General features: G+C 45.7%; 1 protein-coding gene across 3 annotated transcripts in view; it reads right to left on the bottom strand.

Moving 5' to 3' along the window:
* Positions 1-23,072, bottom strand: part of LOC115143086 (arf-GAP with GTPase, ANK repeat and PH domain-containing protein 2-like) — a 46,763-nt gene that overhangs the window by 18,630 nt on the left and 5,061 nt on the right. The window contains exon 1 of one of the 3 annotated variants that reach the window (XM_065001780.1): positions 18,353-18,450. The exons of 1 other annotated variant lie outside the window; for it this stretch is intronic. In XM_065001780.1, coding sequence (XP_064857852.1) covers positions 18,353-18,413 — 61 coding nt within the window. In that variant the 5' untranslated portion in view covers positions 18,414-18,450. Of the gene's footprint in view, positions 1-9,477; positions 10,667-18,352; positions 18,451-23,072 lie in introns of those variants that run through there. One more of the 3 variants, XM_065001781.1, reaches the window with a different exon arrangement.

Here is a 23,072-nt window from a genome sequence, read left to right as displayed (position 1 = left end):
GCACGCATACATACATCGTGTATAACAGTTCCTCTATCCAGAGAACCGATTCCTGATTTGGGCAACAGGCAATCATACACACACGGCCACACAAACGATGACACTGACTCAATCAAAAGGGTCTTTGGAGGTCTGAGTAAAGCAGTGTTGAAGTCAAATCCAGTCAGACAATGTGATCCCTCATACACTGAATCCCTTCTCCCTGGACACACACCCCCATTGAGGGAGTCTCCACAGGCACACATTATATACTGCCTGTGCTTTGCTGTGTGCACCGGCCACACCTGGTAACACAGCCACCACCACTTCCTTCCACTCTCACTCTGAGGGGAGATGAAAATCCCTTACCCCCTTTTCTTTCAGTCTGTCTATCACTCACTCCCTATCTCCATCCCCCCCCCTTAATTCCCTCTCTCTTTCTAACCCTCCCTTCTCTCTCCAGCGTCACCGGCCAAATAGCATCTTGTCGCTTGCTGTTGCCATGGCAACCCTTCTTTCATAAATTGCCTGGGTCTTCGCACAACAAACGCTATCATACATACAGCAGTGTGAACACATTCATACAATTGTAACTGAGACACATTCAAACATAGGCTACACATACTAGAGCCCACATAAAACACTGAAAATGCTGGAAAATAAATGATTGACACTAACCAGGTTTCCATTCAACCTTTTTATGTTGGATACCAAATGTCATAACAAGCCTGATGGAAACTAAACATTTGTCGGTAAACTTTCCAAATGTCAACAAAATACGCTACAGAAGGTGTAATCACAGAAATATCTGTCTCATTGTTCTTTCACTGGATGTAAAAAGGTGAAGCATCCGCTTGGCGTTTCCACTCACTACCAAATATGGAAGCCCATGGCGGGCAGTGGGACAAGATGGAACCAGATTGATATTAGCCGACATTCTGAAAATTTTCTGATCAATGAAACATTTGCTCTCAATACAGTTTTCAGTTACCAAAACTAGAATCTGCTAAGAACAGAGTGAACTAAGTTTTGTAGACTTTACAATTCGCAAAAGTTTTTTTTCAATGCGCTGTGTAGGAGTGCAAAGGCGAATTGAGTTATTGCAAAGGGAATTGAGTTATTGCACACACGCACTTCAGAGTAGGCGTTCCTTAACGAAAATATGCTGATAGATGCTAGAACTCGCCAATAGGATCTTGCTAGCGTGTGCTTGACTCTGCCCACGTCCTTGAATGTTCTGCCCACTATGACTAATTTGTTCAAATAAGAAACGACAGGCAGTGGTCTATCTTGCTTTAGTTATACATCATTGTAATCGTTTTGTTTCGTTAAAATTCATTATGTGAGAAATGTCGGTGGAAACGCTTTTATGCGCAAATATTGATTTAATAACCATCATATCGAGGTAGACTTGGAGTCACGCAATGACATGTTGTGTGATCTTCCCAATACGACTAGTCGGGAAAGCATGCAGTTTATTAGACTACCGATTAAGTAAATTATGATGAACTTCACAGGGTGGTGAAAGTGCAGTGATGAGCTTGATGCTCCTATTCTGGTGACATGATCATCGCTGCTTGGCTGCAGCTTGACAAATGCAAATAATAGCGCTCTTTTGTCCATAATAATCTCATGTAGGCTAGATTAGATTAGATTACTCGTTGGTTATTACTGCATTGTCGGAACTAGAAGCACAAGAATTTCGCTACACTCGCATTAACATCTGATAACCATGTGAATGTGATCAATCACATTTGATTTGATTTGACACACACTGCATCTGTGAGCTGTTGGCTAGAGCGCACGTGCCAATACCAGAGTTGGCACACTCGCTATTAAACACAACATTGTTTTGTTGAGAAAAAACATCAGTACAGTTTAACATTTTTAGGCCAAGTAGGTTTTCATTGGCGGAACCATCACTCTTGGGAGTAGGTGAAGCATACGCAGGTTGTCCTCTCCCTTATTTAACCTCTTTCATACCCTAACGCTAATTTTACTGTGCTCCCGAGTGGTGCAGCGGTCTAACGCATTCAGTGCTAGAGGCTTCACTACAGTCCCTGGTGTCATTGATAACAATGGCGCCGGAGAAGGAGGCTGACATTTTACATGTCCATAAACCGATTGTGATTTTTTTTTTTTTATTTGCATTGTTTGTAACTTATTTTGTACATAATGTTGCTGCTACCGTCTCTTATGACCGAAAATACCTTCTGGACATCAGGACTGCGATTACTCACCACAGACTACCAGAATCCTTTTTTTCCTTTAACAAGTCTGACGCCCGACGGGAATGATATACTTCTTTCTCGGTAACAGATTTGCGTGAAGAGGCGGAGAAAAAGGAGCCAGAGGGCGGGCTGCCTTCTGAGAATTCGTAGGAGATTGAATAAACCTCCACTTCCTTCCATTATGCTAGCAAAATGTGCAATCTTTGGAGAATAAAATAGATGACCTAGGCACCCTACAATCAAATCAAAGTTTCTCACCTGCGCCGAATACAACAGTGAAATGCTTACTTACAGGCTCTAACCAATAGCGCAAAAAAAGATTAGGTGAACAATAGGTAAGTAAAGAAATAAAAACAACAGTAAAAAGACAGTGAAAAACCGTAGCGTGGCTTAGCACCAGTGAAATATTGGGCAGTACGCACTACCGTCTGTAGTGCCTTGGGGTCGGAAGCCAAGCAATTGCAGTACCAGGCAGTGGTGCAACCATTCTCTCGATGTTGCAGCTGTAGAACCTTTCGAGGCTATATACAGTAGCGAGGCTATAAACGTAGCGAGGCTACATACAGCCCCGTCGATGAGAATGGGGGCATGCTCGGTCCTCCTTTTCCTGTAGTCCACAATCATCTCCTTAGTCTTGGTTATGTTAAGGGATAGGTTGTTATTCTGGCACCACCCGGCCAGGTCTCTGACCTCCTCCCTATAGGCTGTCTCGTCGTTGTCGGTGATCAGGCCTACCACTGTTGTGTCATCTGCAAACTTAATGATCTAAACTTGATGCCCTCAATCTCACACAAATTATCAATGAACCTACCAGGTACAACCCCAAATCCGTAAACACGGGCACCCTCATAGATATCATCCTAACCAACCTGCCCTCCAACTACACCTCTGCTGTCTTCAACCAGGATCTCAGCGATCACTGCCTCATTGCCTGCGTCCGTAATGGGTCTGCGGTCAAACGACCACCCCCATCATTGTCAAACACTCCCTAAAACACTTTCTAATCGACCTGGCCCGGATATCCTGGAAGGGTATTGACCTCATTCCGTCAGCAGAGGATGCCTGGTTATTCTTTAAAATTGCTTTCCTCACCATCTTAAATAATCCTGCCACATAAAAAAAAAATTGAACCAGGAACAGACATAGCCCTTGGTTCACTCCAGACCTGTCTGCCCTTGACCAGCACAAACACATCCTGTGGCGTACTGCATTAACATCGAATAGCCCCCGTGATATGCAACTTTTCAGGGAAGTTAGGAACCAATATACACAGGCAGTTAGGAAAGTAAAGGATAGCTGTTTCAAATAGAAATGTACATCCTGTAGCACAAACTCCAAAAAGTTCTGGGACACTATAGTCCATGGAGAATAAGAGCACCTCCTCCCAGCTGCCCACTGCACTTAGGCTAGGAAACACTGTCACCACCAATAAATCCACGATAATTGAGAATTTCCATAAGCATTTCTCTACGGCTGGCCAAGCTTTCCACCTGGCTACCCCTACCCAGGTCAACAGCCCTGCACCCCCGACAGGAACTTGCCCAAGCTTCCCCCATTTCTCCTTCACCCAAATCCAGATAGCTGATGTTCTGAAAGCGCTGCAAAATCTGGACCCCTACAAATCAGCCAGGCTAGACAATCTGGACCCTCTCTTTCTAAATTTATCTGCCGAAATTGTTGCAACCCCTATTACTAACCTGCTCAACCTCTCTTTCGTATCGTCTGAGATCCCCAAAGATTGGAAAGCTGCAGCGGTCATCCCCTTCTTCAAAGGGGAGACACTCTAGACCTATATCTATCCTACCCTGCCTTTCTAAGGTCTTCAAAAGCCAAGTTAACAAACAGATAACCGACCATTTCGAATTCCACCATACCTTCTCCGCTATACAATCTGGCTTCCGAGCTGGTCATGGGTGCACCTCAACCACGCTCAAGGTCCTAAACGATATCATAACCGCCATCGATAAGAGACATTACTGTGCAGCTGTATTCATCGACCTGGCCAAGGCTTTCGACTCTGTCAATCACCACATTCTTATCGGCAGACTTAACAGCCTTGGTTTCTCAAATGACTGCCTCGCCTAGTTCACCAACTACTTCTCAGATAGAGTTCAGTGTGTCAAATCGGAGGGCCTGTTGTCCGGACCTCTGGCAGTCTCTATGGGGGTGCCACAGGGTTAAATTCTCAGGCTGACTCTTTTCTCTGTATACATCAATGATGTCGCTCTTGCTGCTGGTGATTCCCTGATCCACCTCTACGCAGACGACACCATTCTATATACTTCTGGCCCTCTTTGGACACTGTGCTAACTAACCTCCAGACGAGCTTCAATGCCATTCAACTCTCCTTCCGTGGCCTCCAACTGCTCTTAAATGCAAGTTAAAATAAATGCATGCTATTCAACTGATCGTTGCCTGCACCTACCCGCCCATCCAGCATCACTACTCTGGACGGTTCCGACTTAGAATATGTGGACAACTACAAATACCTAGGTGTCTGGTTAGACTGTAAACTCTCCTTCCAGACTCACAACTAAGCATCTCCAATCCAAAATTAAATCTAGAATCGGCTTCCTATTTCGCAACAAAGCATCCTTTGCATCCATGCTGCCAAACATACCCTCGTAAAACTGACTATCCTACCAATCCTTGACTTCAGCGATGTCATTTACAAAATAGCCTCCAACACTCTACTCAGCAAATTAGATACAGTCTATCACAGTGCCATCCTTTTTGTCACCAAAGCCCCATATACTACCCACCACTGCGACCTGAATGCTCACGTTGGCTGGCACTCGCTACATATTCATCGCCAAACCCCACTGGCTCCAGGTCATCTATAAGTTTTTGCTAGGTAAAGCCCCGCCTTATCTCAGCTCACTGGTCACCAAAGCAGCACCCACCCGTAGCACGCACTTCAGCAGGTATATTTCACTGGTCACCCCCAAAGTCAATTCCTCTTTTGGCAGCCCTTCCTTCCAGTTCTCTGCTGCCAATGACTGAAACAAACTGCAAAAATCACTGAAACTGGAGACTCTTATCTCCCTCACTAACTTTAGCAACAGCTGTCAGAGCAGCTCACTGCACCTGTACCTAGGCCATCTGTAAATAGAGCTGTATTCTGAGCTGTATTCTGCCATAAGCAAACAAGGAAACGCTCACCTAGAGGCGGCGCTCCCAGTAGCTGGGGACTTTAATGCAGGGAAACTTAAATCTGTTTTTACCAAATTTCTATCAGCATGTTAAATGTGCAAACAGAGGGGAAGATTTTTTTTATTATTAAAAAAAATCTGGACCACCTTTACTCCACACACAGAGACACATACAAAGCTCTCCCTAGCCCTCCATTTGGCAAATCTGACCATAATGCTATCTTCCTGATTACAAGCAAAAATGTAAAAAGTAAGCCCCAGTGACTCGATCAATAAAAAAAGTGGTCAGATGAAGCTGATGCTAAGCTATATGAATGTTTTGCTAGTACAGACTGGAATATGTTCTCGGGATTCCTCCAATGGCATTGAGGAGTACACTACATCAGTCATTGGCTCCATCAAACACGCATCGATGACGTCGTCCCCACAGTGACCGTACGTACCCCAACCAGAAGCCATGGATTACAGGCAACATCTGCACTGAGCTAAAGGCTAGAGCTGCCACTTTCAAGGAGCGGGACTCTAACCCGGAAGCTTATAAGAAATCCTGCTATGCCCTCCGACGAACCATCAAACAGGCAAAGCATCATTACAAGACTAAGATCGAATCGTACTACACCGGCGCTGACGCTCGTCGGATGTGGCAGGGCTTGCAAACCATTACAGACTACAAAGGGAAGCACAGCCGAGAGCTGCCCAGTGACACGAGCCTACCAGACGAGCTAAACTACTTCTATGCTCGCTTCGAGGCAAATAACACTGAAACATGAGAGCACCAGCTGTTCAGGAAGACTGTGTGATCACGCTCTCCGCAGCCGATGTGAGTAAGACCTTTAAACAGGTCAACATTCATAAGGCTGCGGGGCCAGACAGATTACCAGGATGTGTACTGTGAGCATGCGCTGACCAACTGGCAAGTGTCTTCACTGACAATTTCAACCTCTCCCTGTCTGTAATACCAACATGTTTTAAGCTGACCACCAACCCAAGAACACTAAGGTAACCTGCCTGAATGACTATTGACCCATAGCACTCACGTCTGTAGCCATCAAGTGCTTCGAAAGGCTGGTCATGGCTCACATCAACACCATTATCCCAGAAATCCTAGACCCACTCCAATTTGCATACCGCTCCAACAGATGATGCAATCTCTATTGCACTCCACACTGCCCTTTTCCATCTGGACAAAGGAACACAAACTCATCAAAAAAAGAAACGTCCTCTCACTGTCAACTGCATTCATTTTCAGCAAACTTAACATGTGTAAATATTTGTATGAACATAAGATTCAACAACTGAGACATAAACTGAACAAGTTCCACAGACATGTGACTAACAAAATCAAAAGTAACAGTCAGTATCTGGTGTGGCCACCAGCTGCATTAAGTACTGCAGTGCATCGCCTCCTCATGGACTGCACCAGATTTGCCAGTTCTTGCTGTGAGATGTTACCCCGCTCCTCCACTAAGGCACCTGCAGCATCCCAGACTTTTCTGGGGGGGGAATGGCCCTAGCCTTCACCCTCCGATCCAACAGGTCCCAGACGTGCTCAATGGGATAGAGATCTGGGCTCTTCGATGGCCATGGCAGAACACTGACATTCCTGTCTTTAAGAAATCACACACAGAACGAGCAGTATGGCTGGTGGCATTGTCATGCTGGAGGGTCATGTCAGGATGAGCCTGCAGGAAGGGTACCACGTGAGGGAGGAAGATGTCTTCCCTGTAACGCACAGCATTGAGATTGCCTGCAATGATAAGCTCAGTCCGATGATGCTGTGACACACCGCCCCAGACCATGACAGACCCTCCACCTCCAAATCGATCCTGCTCCAGAGTACATGCCTCGGTGTAACGCTCGTTCCTTCGACGATAAATGTCAATCCGACAATCACCCCTGGTGAGACAAAACCGCGACCCATCAGTGAAGAGCACTTTTTGCCAGTCCTGTCTTGTCCAGCGATGGTGGGTTTGTGCCCATAGGCGCCGTTGTTGCCGGTGATGTCTGGTGAGTACCGGTCTTACAACAGGCCTACAAGCCATAATTTGCAAATAAATTCATTCAAAATCCTACAATGTGATTTTCTGGATTTCTTTTCTCATTTTGTCTGTCATAGTTGAAGTGTACCTATAATGAAAATTACAGACCTCTCTCATCTTTTTAAGTGGGAGAACTTGCACAATTGGAAGGCTGACTGAATACTTTTTTGCCCCACTGTACATACGGACAGTGAGGCGACTTGGAAACTGAACCAAGACAGGTGGGCCTTTTCTTCACCAGACTTGATTTCACGCTGACATATCACCCAGGTAAAAAATACATCAAAGCCGATGCCCTGTCCTGTCTCAACGATTCGGGAGATGTTCCTGTCTTTAGTCCAAGCCAGACCTAAGCTCCTGCTGTGGACGAGGGGATCAGGCGCGCAGAAGTGGTGTGGAACGATTCCCATGTGAGACTCCAGCACGCTGTACTCTGTCAGAAAGAGCAGGCGGATTGCCACCGCAGAGAGGCGCCACCCTGGTGATCGCGTCGGGCTCTCTACCAGGGACCTTCCGCTCCGCTTGCCCTGTAAAAAGTCCTCGGTTTGTGGGGCTGTTCAAGGTCCTCTGGATGGTCAATGAGGTAATTTACAGATTACAACTCCCCACTCACTACTGAATCTCACCATCTTTTCAGGTTTCCCTCCTCAGGGCCTGTGGTTCCTGGTCCTCTGGCTGATGCAGTCCCCCACGACACCCCTCCGCCTCCCTTAGACATCGAGGGGAGCCCTGCCTATGCAGTCAGATCCCTCCTGGACTCTCGATGTCGTGGGGGTGTCCTCCAGTACCTGGTGGACAGAGGGGTACGTTCTAAAGGAGCAGTGTCGGGTTCCGTTGGACGACATTCTAGATCCTAACATCATCCAAGATATCCACCTTCGCCATCCGGACCGGCCAGCTCCTCGCGCTCGGGCCGTCCCCCTGGCCGGTGTCGTCCTGCGGGGGGCGGGGGTGGAGGTTCTGTTACGTCTACTGCCACTCTCCTGCTCTGGCACTCAACGCCACCGGTCTACTAACCACCAGTCCTGGCAACCCATCTTTACGCACACCTGCGCCCTATCATCAGTCACACCTGGACTTCATTACTTACCATTTATCTAGCACACTGTTTTGTCAGTCATCAGGTAGTATTGTTTGTATTTCCATGTCAGATGCTTCTCTTGTTTTGTATCGTTCCATGTCCATTATCATTAAACTCACTAACTGCACCTGCTTCCTGACTCCGTGTCTACGTTACAGCAACAAGATGTGGAAAAAGTCAAGGGGTCTGAATACTTTCTGAATGCACTGTATGTTCTTGGTAATAAAGATGTACAATATCACTCTCACCCCTGACAAAGAACACCTCAATAACCTTTTTTAGAGTATATGCTGTGTATGCTGGTCCAGCATGGTCTAGTTGGTTAAGCTGGTCTGCAAAAGCATGCCCATCATGCGGTTAGATTTTTTCCAATTGTTTGTTTCTATATCTATGTTTTTGCATTACATTGATTGATTAATTAATTTAGATTTTTCTTCACAAATAACACATTTTTCTAAACTTTTCTAAAAACACAACCAAGGTTGGTCACCAGGAAAAACACAACCAAGGTTGGTCACCAGCAAAAACACAACCAAGGTTGGTCACCAGCAAAAACACAACCAAGGTTGGTCACCAGCAAAAACACAACCAAGGTTGGTCACCAGCAAAAACACAACCAAGGTTGGTCACCAGCAAAAACACAACCATGGTTGGTCACCAGCAAAAACACAACCATGGTTGGTCACCAGCAAAAAACACAAAGAAGGTTGGTCACCAGCCTATGCTGGAATATGCTGTTTTTTTCAGAAGGGTAGCCCAAGGCTATATACACTGTACTGTGGAATAGCAATGCAATCGACATCACTCTAGTTGGGAGAAGGGTATGGGGTTTAAATCTTATATTAACCAATGTTACAGGCAAAAAAAAATGTAAATCATTGGAGTAAGATGGTAGCCTGCCGCATCCAGTAGTGAAAAATCTGAAATGAAATGGAAAATGCAGCTAGACCTGGTTGGGGTGAACTATGGGGAGGTGGATGTGGGCGATATCTTACCTTCCTCCTCACTAGAACCCCTCTGTATGGGTGTGTAAATAGGGGGCGTTGTGTTGGAGCTGGGAGGCGCAGGCGTACTCTTTGTGAAGATCCCACTGATGAACTTGAGCATCTTGCGGTCGCGGGCGCGCTGGGTGGTTCCCCCCTGACCCTGGCCCTTGCCATCCTTCCCCTTCTTCAAGTCCTCAGAAAGACAGTGCAGGTCACTGTTGTCCAGGGTACGGCTCTTGCCCTTCCTTGCCGGCTTGGACACCTGGGTGGTGGGTTGAGCTGGCAGGGAGGTGGAGCCTGTCTTCAGCCTGTCCCCTTGGGGGCTTTCCCTGGTCACCACGCCTGTAAACCCTCCCCCCACTGGGACCCCCTGGTGAAGGAGGGTGGTCCTGCCGTCACTGTCTGCCCAGGACGCTCGGTAAGGCCCTAGGGCGGCCGCAGCACCCATCATAGTCGACCGATCCCCTATACGGTTGTCTTTGCGGTCCAGACTCTTGGCAGATGGAGGCATACTCTGATCGGCTTCCCTCAACTCCCGCCGGCTTACAGCACCCCCCCCGGCATGTGACCTCATCAGGACCTCGGGTCGATGGGTAAACTTGGGAGGGACAGTGATGGGCACGCTGACTCGGCAGAGGGTGCTGCTTGGGTCGCCCATCCCCTCCTCGCCCCTTGGAAACAGCATGGGTGGCTCCCTGTAGAGTTCGGTTTTAGGACGGGTTCCCTCTCTCCTCAGCCCTGCCTCTGAGGGGACACCTGACACCCCTGCAAGCTCCTTCACTTGGTCTTTCATGTTCTTCGGTAAGAGGGGAGACTCTTTGCTCTTAATCCCCAATGTGATATCTTTTGAGGAGCCTGGCCCACGACTCTCTTTCTCCCTCATCTCAGGCTTCCCCCGCTCCTGAACAGGCCCCCCAAAGCTAATGTCCTCCTGCTCATCTTCCTCCATTTCTGTGTCCCCCTCTCCCTCCCCCACGGCACACGAGTGTCCTCCCTCATCCTCAGTGGTCCTGCTCAGCTCCTCATCCTCCTCATACCCAGGGCCCCCCACACCTCCTCTCCCTAGGGAAAGGGCCAGCTGGGGCCCGGTGGCCCTTCCATCACCCCCTACCGCCTCGACCTTGACCAGGGTGAGGGAGATGAGGTAGGTGGTGCGCCTTGGTAGGGTGCCTGTTTGGCTCATAGGGGCGGCAGGCTGGCAGACAGGGAGGCAGACCGACCTCAGAGCAGCGGCAGAGCCCTCACTCTGACCCAGACAGACCCGCAGGGAACAGGCATGGCAACCCACAGCTGGAGGCTTCACCAGAGAGACAACAGTCAGACCAGAAAACAGTCAGAAGGTACTGTCAAACTAACTGGCGTAGGGATACGTCTGATGTGGGTGAATGGTAACTTTGTCAAGAAGTGGTAGGAGCTACCTGGAATTAGCGGAGCATACTTAACAAGGCTGAGTTACTTAAATCTAGAGTGTACTTTATTTTAATCCTTCCTGTAATCCCCTTGTCACCTTCTCTTTGCTGATCACTGGTCTCCTCCACAGGTTCATTCACAATCCTCTCTTTCTTTTCCCCTTTCTCTCTCCATATGAAAGATTAATTCTACAGCCCGATGCCAGGGATCTGAGATTGCTTTCCTCGATCTTGATGTTTGTGACTGGGTATTCTGGAATTATGCAAGAGTCAACAAATGAGCCTGGTCCATTTTTCCAACAAGACTATACTACGTAGTTCCCCACTCCACAAAATAACACAAGATGAAATGCCTCAAGTCAGTCTTCAGCCTGTAAGCTTCTCTTCAGATAATTTCTTCACTCCCAGTGAAGGATATTCATTGTATGCTTCAGAATCTTCATATCCCCATTACATTTGATTGGTTGACAAAAAAATAAAAATAATGTAGCACCGTCACAGACACCAAAGGGTATGTATCGTGGTAAAGACAAACCAGACAGCACAGTAAACAACAGCTTAAGCAGACCTAGCAGAGAAAAACAGGTTTGAATGTAAATAAGAGAACAAACATCCATATGGAAATCATTCACGTGTTGCAAAGCATGTGGTGGTGAGAGTCTACTTCCGACTGCATGTGAGGCAAAGACACACTAATGTCATGCATGAATCACGTATGCACGTTGTGCAGATCAATGAAAGGCAGGCTGCAAACATCTGTTGTAATTCCCACAGTAAAGAGAAGCAGAAATGGTGGTCAGATAGGCAGAACGCAGTCACTGTTCCACTGCCTGTAACGCTCTTCTGTACAGTTGATTCCTTCGCGCCCTTCAGTCACTGCATCCTCTCCTCTGAGTGTCTTAGGCAATTAGCAAGTCAATAAAATGTGTCTGTGAGGCAGAGAGCAAGCCCACCGGCTCAGCTTAGCCCCTCTTCTCATCAGAGCCACTGTGCCTGCTAGCCTCTCTGATAGCCCGTCGCTACCACAGCTCCAGCCCCAGCTCCAGGCAGGCAGGCAGACAGACTGAGTGGAAGGGTGAGGGTGATGCGTCCAGTGAGAGATGCCTGTTCTCGGTCAAGCACTCACGTTCTGTGGCTCATGTCGGATCAGACAAAACCAAGACAAAAACCTCTGCCTCCTCCTACCCATCACTTGCTCGCTCTCTCTCTCTCTCTCTCTCTCGCTCTGTTCTTCTTAAGGCAATCTCCTTGGCAGTTCCCACTCTCCCTCTCTCTCTCTCTCCTTCTTCTTCTCTCCCCTCCCCTTCAGGAAAGAGGGAGCAAGCGATGATGCAATGGAGGAAGAAAGGTGATGAAAAAATCCACAGACGTCATACTGATGAATGAAAGGAGAGAGCGAGGGAGGAAAGAGAGAGAGAGAGGAGGAAAGGATAAAAATGAACACGAGAGTGTGAGGGGGAGGGTATAACCGTCAAATTAAATAAGGTGGTTTGAAAACAAACTGAATGGGTGATGATAAATCTTGGGGCACAGAAAAGGGAGGGGATGTGAGGATGAGAGAGGGGATCCGAACAGAAAGGAGGGTAGCTAAAGGTGGAAGAGAGGAGAGGAATGCAGGAGAGAAGGGAAGGAAAAAAAGGAGCTGGAAAAAGGTAGACGACAAGAGAGGGAAGGCTCTATCTACCCTCTCCCCTTTCTCTCTCCTTGGCAGTCACAATAGCTCCATCTCCCTCCAGAACGGCTCCCTTCACCCCCCTTTTAAAATCAGCAAGGATTGGGGTAGCAACAGCTTATTCACCACCTCCCTCATCTCTCATCTCTCCCGCTAAGCTGCTGATACCGTGTCTGTCTCTGTGTGTGTGTATTTTTTGGTTTCACTATCCTTGTGGAGACCATAAGTCCTCACAAGGAGAGTAAAACAAAGACAAATCTGACAAGCTGGGACATTTTGCTACTCCCCATATGGAAAAATACTATTTTAGGCTTAGGGGTTAGGTTTACAATTAGGGTTAGAATTAGGCCCCCACAATGATAGTAAAACAAACATGTGTATTTGTGTGTCATTGACATTGAATGAGGAAAGGTTATGCTTCTTCTTTCTTCATCATTAGTTCATTATTGACTCACACAATAAAGAGAAACCATGGGTCCAATATTAGAAACTAACACGTTATCATAATTATCCCAATAACGTTTGTACCATGTTTTCTGCTGCTACCATGTTGTGTTGCTACCATGTTGTTGTCATGTTGCTGCCATGCTATGTTATTGACTTATAGGTCTCTCTCTATGTAGTGTTGAGGTGTCGCTCTTGTCGTGATCTGTGTTTTGTCCCATTGTTGTTGTTGTTGTAATTCCAGCCCCCGTCCCCGCAGGAGGCCTTTTGGTAGGCCATCATTGTAAATACGAATTTGTTCATAATTGACTTGCCTTGTTAAATAAATAAAAATACAAAAATACAAAATGTAGCCCATAATATACTCGCATGACTTAATGATACATGCCACGTGATTTTCAGCATGTGTACTGTATGAGTGTGTAAATGTATGTGGCTGTATGTTGCGTGTGCTCACAGTGGGGGTGGGGCTTCATTGTGTGTATAGGTATGTGTCTCTTGTTTAATTGGCTGAAATCTGTGAAGGAAGAACACCCACAGAGTATGATGAATCATGTCCCCTCTAAACTGAAATTATAATGTGTAACGTACTGTGATATACACAGACAGTTGCTTATAGATACATACACACTATCTGCTCCTTAGAGATTATTTACACTGACTACCCACACATCCAACCTTTACACACAAACGCTGCTGTTCTATTATATACTATTTATGCCACTGCATGACCATGTAACTACCCACTTTATATTTGTAAATACAATGTAATACAGTCCATTTTTACAATGCATACTATCTCTCTTATTACTTCTTTTACTTGACTGACTTTTTCAGGGCTCTAAAGTGCCCACATGCGACAAAATGTTTTGCTGTTGGACCTGTACTTTTATTTTGGAAGCACAGACTGATAAATTGTTTACGAATCATAACCAACTTTCCCTCAGAACTGTTCTGATGGTTTCTGTCAGCTAAGTAATGGCATTAGCTGGCAAGAACAGCAACAATGAAATGCGGTGGAATTTAAGCTTTCTTTAACAAAATGTTTGTTTTTATTAAATGATCAATCACAACCAGGAGATGAGGACAATGTTAAAGATGGTGTTACCAATCCACTTCCTCAGAAAAAAAAGAGCTACATGTTTGGAGAGGGATTGGCCGAATTATGTACTATTAGATTTTAATTTTATTTATGAGAGGTATTGCCATGTTGAATTTTTTAAAAACCTTTATTTAACTGGGCAAGTCAGTTAAGAACAAATTCTTATTTTCAATGACGGCCTAGGAACAGTGGGTCAACTGCCTGTTCAGGGGCAGAACGACAGATTTGTACCTTGTCAGCTCAGGGGTTTGAACTTGCAACCTTCCGGTTACTAGTCCAACGCTCTAACCACTAGGCTACCCTGCCGAATGCACCGAGCTGTCCGTCTAAACTACTGGCACACAGCTCGGACACCCATGCATACTCCACAAGACATGCCACAAGAGGTCTCTTCACAGTCCACAAGTCCAGAACAGACTATGGGAGGCACACAGTACTACATAGAGCCATGACTACATGGAGCTCTATTCCACATCAAGTAACTGACGCAGTAGAATTACATTTTAAAAAACAGATTTGAAAAAAACACCTTATGGAACAACGGGGACTGTGAAGCAACACAAACATTGGCACAGAACATGCATACACACACTGATTTAGTACTATAGATATGTGGTAGTGGTGGAGTAGGGGCCTGAGGGCACACAGTGTGTTGTGAAATCTGTGAATATATTGTAATGATTTAAAATTGTATAAGCTGCCTTAATTTTGCTGGACCCCAGGAAGAGTAGTTGCTGCTTTGGCAGAAGCTAATGGGGCTCCAAAATTAATACATATACTCTTAAGGAGCCTAACGTTAGGGTCACGTCTACTCCCGCTCCCTGGCACAGTCTAGTAACCCATCATTACGCACACCTGCGCCTCATCATTAGGCACATCTGGACTTCATTACTTCCCTGATTACTCTCCCTTAATCTTGCACTCTGTTATCACCCATCAGGCAGTATTGTTTCCGTGTTCATGTTCAGACACTACGCTTGTTTGTTTATTCACTCTACGTTCGTTCTTATTAAACTCACCAACTGCACCTGCTTCCTGACTCCCTGAGTCTTCGTTACAGAATAATGCCTCACAAAATGGAAGCAGCAGACAACCAAGACATCTCCCAGATGGTCGGCGAACAGGGAGACCTACTTCGCCAACACCACACGTTCTTCAACATCTATCATCATCATCATCATCATCATCCAGGCACCCGTACACAAAGTCATACTTGGCCTCGCGTGGCTCCAAAACCACGACCCCCACCACCTCTTAGTCGAGGATGGAGATCACTGTCTGACTGGGCACGCCGCCATTTGTCTGGTATGCATTTTTTTAAATAACAACTGGTGCACGATATCTAAGGAAATCTCGAGCTATTGCTCGCCTGAAGTAGAGTATCTCATGATAAACTGTAGACCATAATACCTACCTAGAGAGTTTATCTGTATTTCTCATAGCTGTTTACATACCACCTCAGTCAGAGGCTGGCACTAAGACAGCATTGAATGAGCTGTATACCGCCATAAGCAAACAAGAAAACGCTCACCTGGAGGTGGCACTGCTAATAGCCGGGGACTTTAATGCAGGGAAACTTAAAATCGGTCTACCAAATTTCATGTTAAATGCGCAACAAGAGGGGAAAAAAACAACAACAAAAAACTCTGGACCACCTTTACTCTACACACAGAGACGGATTCAAAGCTCTCCATCTTGCAAATCTGACCATAATTATATCCTGATTCCTGCTTACAAGCAGAAATTAAAGCAGGAAGCACCAGTGACAAGATCAATAAAAAAAAGAAGCAGATGCGAAGCTACAAGACTGTTTTGCTAGCACAGACTGGAATATGTTCCGGGATTCCTCCAATGGAATTGAGTAGCTTCATCAATAAGTGCATCGATGGCGTTGTCCCCACAGTGACCGTACGTACATACCCCAACCAGAAGCCATGGATTACAGGCAACATCCGCACTAGCTAAAGGCTAGAGCTGCCGCTTTCAAGGAGCGGGACTCTAACCCAAAGAAATTCTGCTATGCCCTCCGACAAACCATCAACCAGGCAAAGTTTCAATACAGGACTAAGATCGAATCGTACTACACCGGTTCTGACCAACTGGCAAGTGTCTTCACTGACATTTTCAACCTCTCCCTGTCCGAGTCCTTAATACCAACATATTTTAAGCTGACCACCATAGTGCGTGTGCCCAAGAACACTAAAGGTAACCTGTCTAAACGACTACAGACTCGTAGCAATCACGTCTGTAGCCATGAAGTGCTTTGAATGGCTGGTCATGGCTCACATCAACACCATTATCCCAGAAATTCTAGACCCACTCCAATTTGCATACAGCCCCAAAAGATGATGCAATCTCTATTGCACTCCACACTGCCCTTTTCCACCTGGACAAAAATAACAACTATGTGAGAGTGCTATTCATTGACTACAGCTCAGCATTCAACACCATAGTGCCCTCAAAGCTCATCAATATGCTAAGGACCCTGGAACTAAACACCTCCCTCTGCAAATGGATCCTGGACTTCCTGACGGGCCACCCCAGGTGGTAAGGGTAGGTAACAATGCATCCACCACGCTGATCCACAACACAGGGGTGCATGCTCAGTCCCCTCCTGTACTCCCTATTCACTCATGACTGCACGGGCAGGCACAACTCCAACACCATCATTAAGTTTGCCGATGACGCAACAGTGGTAGGCCTGATCACCAACAACGACAACGACACAGCTTATACGGAGGACGTCAGAGACCTGGCCATGTGGTGCCAAGACAACAACCTCTCCCTCAACGTGATCAAGACTAAGGATTGTGGACTACAGGAAAAAGTACGCCCCCATTCTCATCGACAGGACTGTAGTGGATCAGGTTGAGAGCTTCAAGTTCCTTGGTGTCCACATCACCAACAAATTAACATGGTCCAAGCACACCCCAAGACAGTCATGTAGAGGGCACAACAAAACGTATTGCCCCTCAGGAGACTGAAAAGATTTGGCATGGGTCCCGAGATCCTCAAAAGGTTCTACAGTTGCACCATCGAGAGCATCCTGACTGGTTGCATCACTGCCTGGTAAACGGGCACGGCAAACGGTACCGGAGCGCCAAGTCTAGGTCCAAAAGGCTTCTAAACAGCTTCTACCCCCAAGCCATAAGACTTCTGAACACCTAATCAAATGGCTACCCAGACTGTTTGCATTGCCCCCCCCCTTTTACACCTATGCAGTCATTTTAATAACTCTACCTACATGCACATATTACCTCTAACTAACCAGTGCCCCCACACATTGACTGTGTACCAGTACCCCCCTGTATATAGTCTCGCTATTGTTATTTTACTGCTGCTCTTAAATTACTTGTTACTTTTATTTCTTGTTTTTATCCATATTTTTTTTAACTGCATTGTTGGTTTGGGGCTCGTAAGTAAGCATTTCATTGTGAGGACTACACCTGTTGTATTCGGCGCATGTGACTAATAAAATTTGATTTGATGTTGGAAGACCTGCTTTCTCTTACCCTGTGGGTCCACGTCGATTGAGATTCTTGTGGTTGCCCTCCAAGCCAACATCTCAGAGGTTTAACCAGGATCTCCCGGAGGTTTTCGCCAAGACCCACTCCACCGGTCTCCCTCATCGCCCCCTGGGACTGTGCCATCGACTTGCTTACAGACTCTGCGCAGCTGCATCTACCCCCTGTCGGTGGCTGAAACCAAGGCCATGGAGGAGTTCATCCAGGAGGCTCTCCAACAGGGTTTCATCTGCCCATCCACCTCCCCTGCATCGGCAGGTTTCTTCTTTGTGGCCAAGAAGGAAGGGGGGTCACATCCGTGTATTGACTACAGAGTCAATGCCATCACCACCAAGTACAGCTACACCCTCCCGTTGGTGCCGGCCACCATTGAACAGCCCGGTTTAGTACCGAACATCCCATTTTCTTTACTAAGCTGGACCTGCAGAGTGGCTACAATTTGATCTGCATCCGGGGGGATGAATGGAAGACTGTCTTCAGCACGATGGCTGGGCACTACAAGTACTTGGTGATGCCTTATGGATTAGCCAATGCTCCGTCGGTGCTTGGGAATCAGGTGGTCGTGTATATCGACGACATCTTGATCTACTCGGCCACCACAGAGAGGTGGCTGAACCCATTCCAAGCCAGGTGGGCCATTTTTTCTACTAGATTCAACTTCACCCAGGCTGCCCAGGTTCAAAGAACATCAAAGCTGATGCCCTGTCCTGTCTACACGATTCGGGAGAGGTACCTGTTCTGAGTGCGCCCATCACACTGCCCTCCAGAATCGCTGCCCCTGTGCTTTGGGACATAGACGTGGATATCCGCCAGGCTCTGGAGAGGGAACCCGTGCCTGCTACCTGTCCTCCGGTGCGCTCCTACGTTCTCACGGAGGTGGAAAAAGTCAAGGGGTGTGAATACTTTGAAGGGATTGTTTATACATACAGTACCAGTCAAAAGTTTGGACACATCTATTCATTCAAGGGTTTTTCTTTATTTTTACTATATTGTAGAATAATAGTGAAGACATAAAAACTATGAAATAATACAAATGGGATCATGTAGTAACCAAAAAGTGTTAAATCAAAATATATTTTATATTCTAGCCACCCTTTGCCGTGATGACAGCTTAGCACTCTTGGCATTCTCTCAACCAGATTTACCTGGAATGCTTTTCCGACAGTCTTGAAGGAGTTCCCACATATGCTGAGCACTTGTTGGCTGCTTTTCCTTCACTCAGCGGTCCAACTCATCCCAAACCATCTCAATTGAGTTGAGGTCGGGTGATTGTGGAGGCCAGATCATCTGATGCAGCACTCCAACACTCCTTTTGGTCAAATAGCCCTTACACAGCCTGGAGGTGTGTTGGGTCATTGTCCTGTTGAAAAACAAATGATACTGCCACTAAGACCAAACCAGATGTGATGGCATATCGCTGCAGAATGCTATGGTAGCCATGCAGGTTGTGTGCCTTGAATTCTAAATAAATCATAGACAGTGTCACAAGCAAGCACCTCCTCCATGCTTCACGGTGGGAACCACACATGCAGAGATCATCTGTTCACCTAATCTGCGTCTCACAAAGACACGGCGGTTGGAATCAAAAATCTCAAATTTGGACTCATCAGACCAGAATTCCAGATTTCCACCGGTCTAATGTCCATTGCGCATGTTTCTTGGCCCAAGCAGGTCTCATCTTATTGGTGTCATTTAGTAGTGGTTTCTTTGCAGCAATTCGACCATGAAGGCCTGATTCACAACAGTTGATGTTGAGATGTGTCTGTTACTTGAAATCTGTGAAGCATTTATCTGGGCTGCCATTTCTGAGGCTGATAACTCTAATGAACTTATCCTCTGCGGCAGGAGACAACTCTGGGTCTTCCTTTCCTGTGGAGGTCCTCATGAGAGCCAGTTTCATCACAGCGCTTGATGGTTTTTGCACTTGAAGAAACATTCATAGTTCTTGAAATTTTCCAGATTGACTGAGCTTCATGTCTTGAAGTAATGATGGAATGTCGTTTCTCTTTGCTTATTTGAGCTTTTCTTTTCATAATATGGACTTGGTATTTTACCAAATAGGGCTATCACACATACGCGTCACAAGACAACCGATTGGCTCAAACGCATTAGGAATAAAATTAATTCCATAAATTGCTTAACAAGGCACTCATATTAATTGAAATGCATTCCATGTGACTACTTCATGAAGCTGGTTGAGAGAATGCCAAGAGTGTGCAAATCTGTCATCAATGCAAAGGGTGGCTACTTTGAAGAATCTCAAATATATTTTGATTTGTTTAACACTTTTTTGGTTACTACATGATTCCATGTGTTATTTCATAGTTTTGATGTCTTCACTACTATTCTACAATGTAGAAAATAGTAAAAATAAAGAAAAACCCTGGAATGAGGAGACAAACAATCCAAACATTCCACTGAGGGGTGACGAAGCCATTGTTGTCATTCTTCTTTTATGCTGTTGTGACATTTATCAAGTCAACCACCAAGAAAGAGTGCATTCCCTTACCACTGGGGACCACGGCCCTGTGCATTCCAACACACCACCTGCATAACTAAAATGCTGCTCTGGAGAGCCACACCACCACTCTCCTTTTGCTAATCTGATAGTTGACACATGTTCTGCATTCTGGTGTAATCACCGGCATCAGACTACATTCATTTTGGCCTGAGGTGTGACCTCTTTCTTAAAGGGACACATTTATTATTCTCCAAGTCTGGAAGGGAGGCTAGGCCCGGCTGTGTGACAAGGGCATTATGTGATCCTTCCATAGAGGAATTAAATCAACATTTAGCCTCCCTGGCCACATCGTAATGACGATTAACATCCTCCTGCCATGAAGGGTGTGGGCGGTGTGTGTGTGTGTGTGTGTGTGTATGCAATGTTAAGTAGACAGGGGGATGGGTGGGACTTAGGAGACCCCTACGCAGGCAATCAGAAATTGGGCACATGCACATACAAAACTAATGACACTTGACTCTTCCGCAATGCAAATGAAATAATGGAAAACACATAAATGAGTGTGTAGAAATTATGTGCATACACACCTTACACACAGACACTGCAGAATGAAACACTCACACACGCAGAGGGAGAGGGTGAGTGGGTTCAGAAATCGAATCAGAGCTCTTGAGAGAAGATCCGGGGTGTTTCAAATTGTCCTAATTGCCTCGTAACTGCAAAATATGAGATCTGCAATAACACAAAGAAAGAAACTAGACGAGGCTGACAAGTCTGCATCTGAATGATTAGGACTGGAGATTAGGATATCGTCTAACTGCCACACCAGTAGAGAGAAGCCAGGTGATGTGTTGCAGTGAGTTCGGTCTCGGTCTCTTCCTCTGTGTCTCATAGAGATGCTATTGAAGGTGAATAGTGTCTCCTAACGAGGAGTGATACCTGCTGTGAGGAAAGGCTAAATGACAACACAAGGTGGAGGGACAGAAGAGATGAGATAGGATAGACGTAAGACGGGGGGCGGGAGAGCATTTTTGAGGTGCTTGATTTAGGTTAAGTCCAGGGAGTGTACATGAGGAGACACTGTAAAAGTGTGTGATAAAATAAACATTGTGGGAGTAAGGCGAATTTTGAATTGTAAATTAAGTAGAGTACAGGGGAGAGAGGAAGCTGTACCAATACATACTCTGCCTGTCTCCTTGAGGCAGGAAGTGGCTTTGCAAAGAGACAGAGGAAATAGGGCCAACGATGACGAGTCTCGCTGCCATGAAAACGTCTCAAGGGGCACGCTATCGGTAACCACAACTTGCATAAATGCACAATCAACCGGATTGCTCATTATATTGTCACGATTGTTAGTTCAGGGCATGGAGGTTTGTTTGACGTTAGATTCAGATACAATATTTGAATAGTAAATTCAACAACATCCTCTACCACATTTACAGCTTTACAGTTAGTAGAATTAAAGTAAACACGGGACTGGTACAGTTGAAGTCGGAAGTTTGCATTCACCTTAGCCAAATACATTTAAACTCAGTTTCACAATTCCTGACATTTAATCCTAGTAAAAATTCCCTGTCTTAGGTGTCATCTTAGGTGGCACTTTATTTTAAGAATGTGAAATGTCAGAATAATAATAGAGAGAATGATTTCTTTCATCACATTCCCAGTCTGTCAGAAGTTTACATACACTCAATTAGTATTTGCTAGCATTGCCTTTAAATGGTTTAACTTGGGTCAAACGTTTTGGGTAGCCTTCCACAAGTTTCCCACAATAAGTTGGGTGAATTTTGGCCCCTTCCTGCTGACAGAGCTTGTGTAACGGAGTCAGGTTTGTAGGCTTCCTAGCTCGTACACGCTTTTTCAGTTCTGCCCACAAATTATCTATAGGATTGAGGGCAGGGCTTTGTGATGGCCACTCCAATACCTTGACTTTGTTGTCCTTAAGCCATTTTGCCACAACTTTGGAAGTATGCTTGTTGTCATTGTCCATTTGGAAGACCCATTTGCGACCAAGCTTTAACTTCCTGACTGATGTCTTGAGATGTTGCCTCAATATATCCACATAATTGTCCTCCCTCATGATGCCATCTATTTTGTGAAGTGCACCAGTCCCTCCTGCAGCAAAGCACCCCAACAACATGATGCTGCCACCCCTGTGCTTCACGGTTGGGATGGTGTCTTCAGCTTGCAAGCCTCCCCCTTTTTCCTCCAAACATAACGATGATCATTATGGCCAAACAGTTATATTTTTGTTTCATCAGACCAGAGGACATTTCTCCAAAAAGTACAATCTTTGTCCCCATGCGCAGTTGAATGGCGGTGGCTATTTGCAAAGGGTGGCTATTTGAAGAATCTCAAATATATTTTGATTTGTTTAACACTTGTTTGGTTATAACATGATTCCATATGTGTTATTTCATAGTGTTGATGTCTTAACTATTACTCTATAATGTAGATAACAGTAAAAAATACAGTAAAACCCCCAGTAGGTGTTCTAAAACTTTTGACCGGTAGTGTGTGCTGTTTTACGGGCTCCTGACTAATTCTGTTAAATGTTACATTTAACAGAATTAGTCAGGAGCCCGTAAAACAGCGCCATCTTTCATAACATACAGCATTGCGGTATGTATCGTCCAATCGCAGAGCAGATACAAGTCATGTGATCTGCTAACACACCGCCCTATCCCACCTGGACAAGAGAAATACCTACAGTTGAAGTCAGAAGTTTACATACACTTAAGTTGGAGTCATTACAACTCATTTTTCAACCATTCCAAAAATGTCTTGTTTACAAACTATAGTTTTGGCAAGTCGGTTAGGACATCTACTTTGTGCATGACACAAGTTATTTTTCCAACAATTGTTTACAGACAGATGATTTCACTTATAATTCACTGTATCACAATTCCAGTGGGTCAGAAGTTTATATACACTAAGTTGACTGTGTCTTTAAACAGCTTGGAAAATTCCAGAAAATGATGACATGGCTTTA

Source organism: Oncorhynchus nerka, linkage group LG15 (assembly GCF_034236695.1).
Source record: "Oncorhynchus nerka isolate Pitt River linkage group LG15, Oner_Uvic_2.0, whole genome shotgun sequence".
Classification (NCBI taxonomy): Eukaryota; Metazoa; Chordata; class Actinopteri; order Salmoniformes; family Salmonidae; genus Oncorhynchus; species Oncorhynchus nerka.
This window is presented reverse-complemented; position numbering and strand designations above follow the sequence as displayed.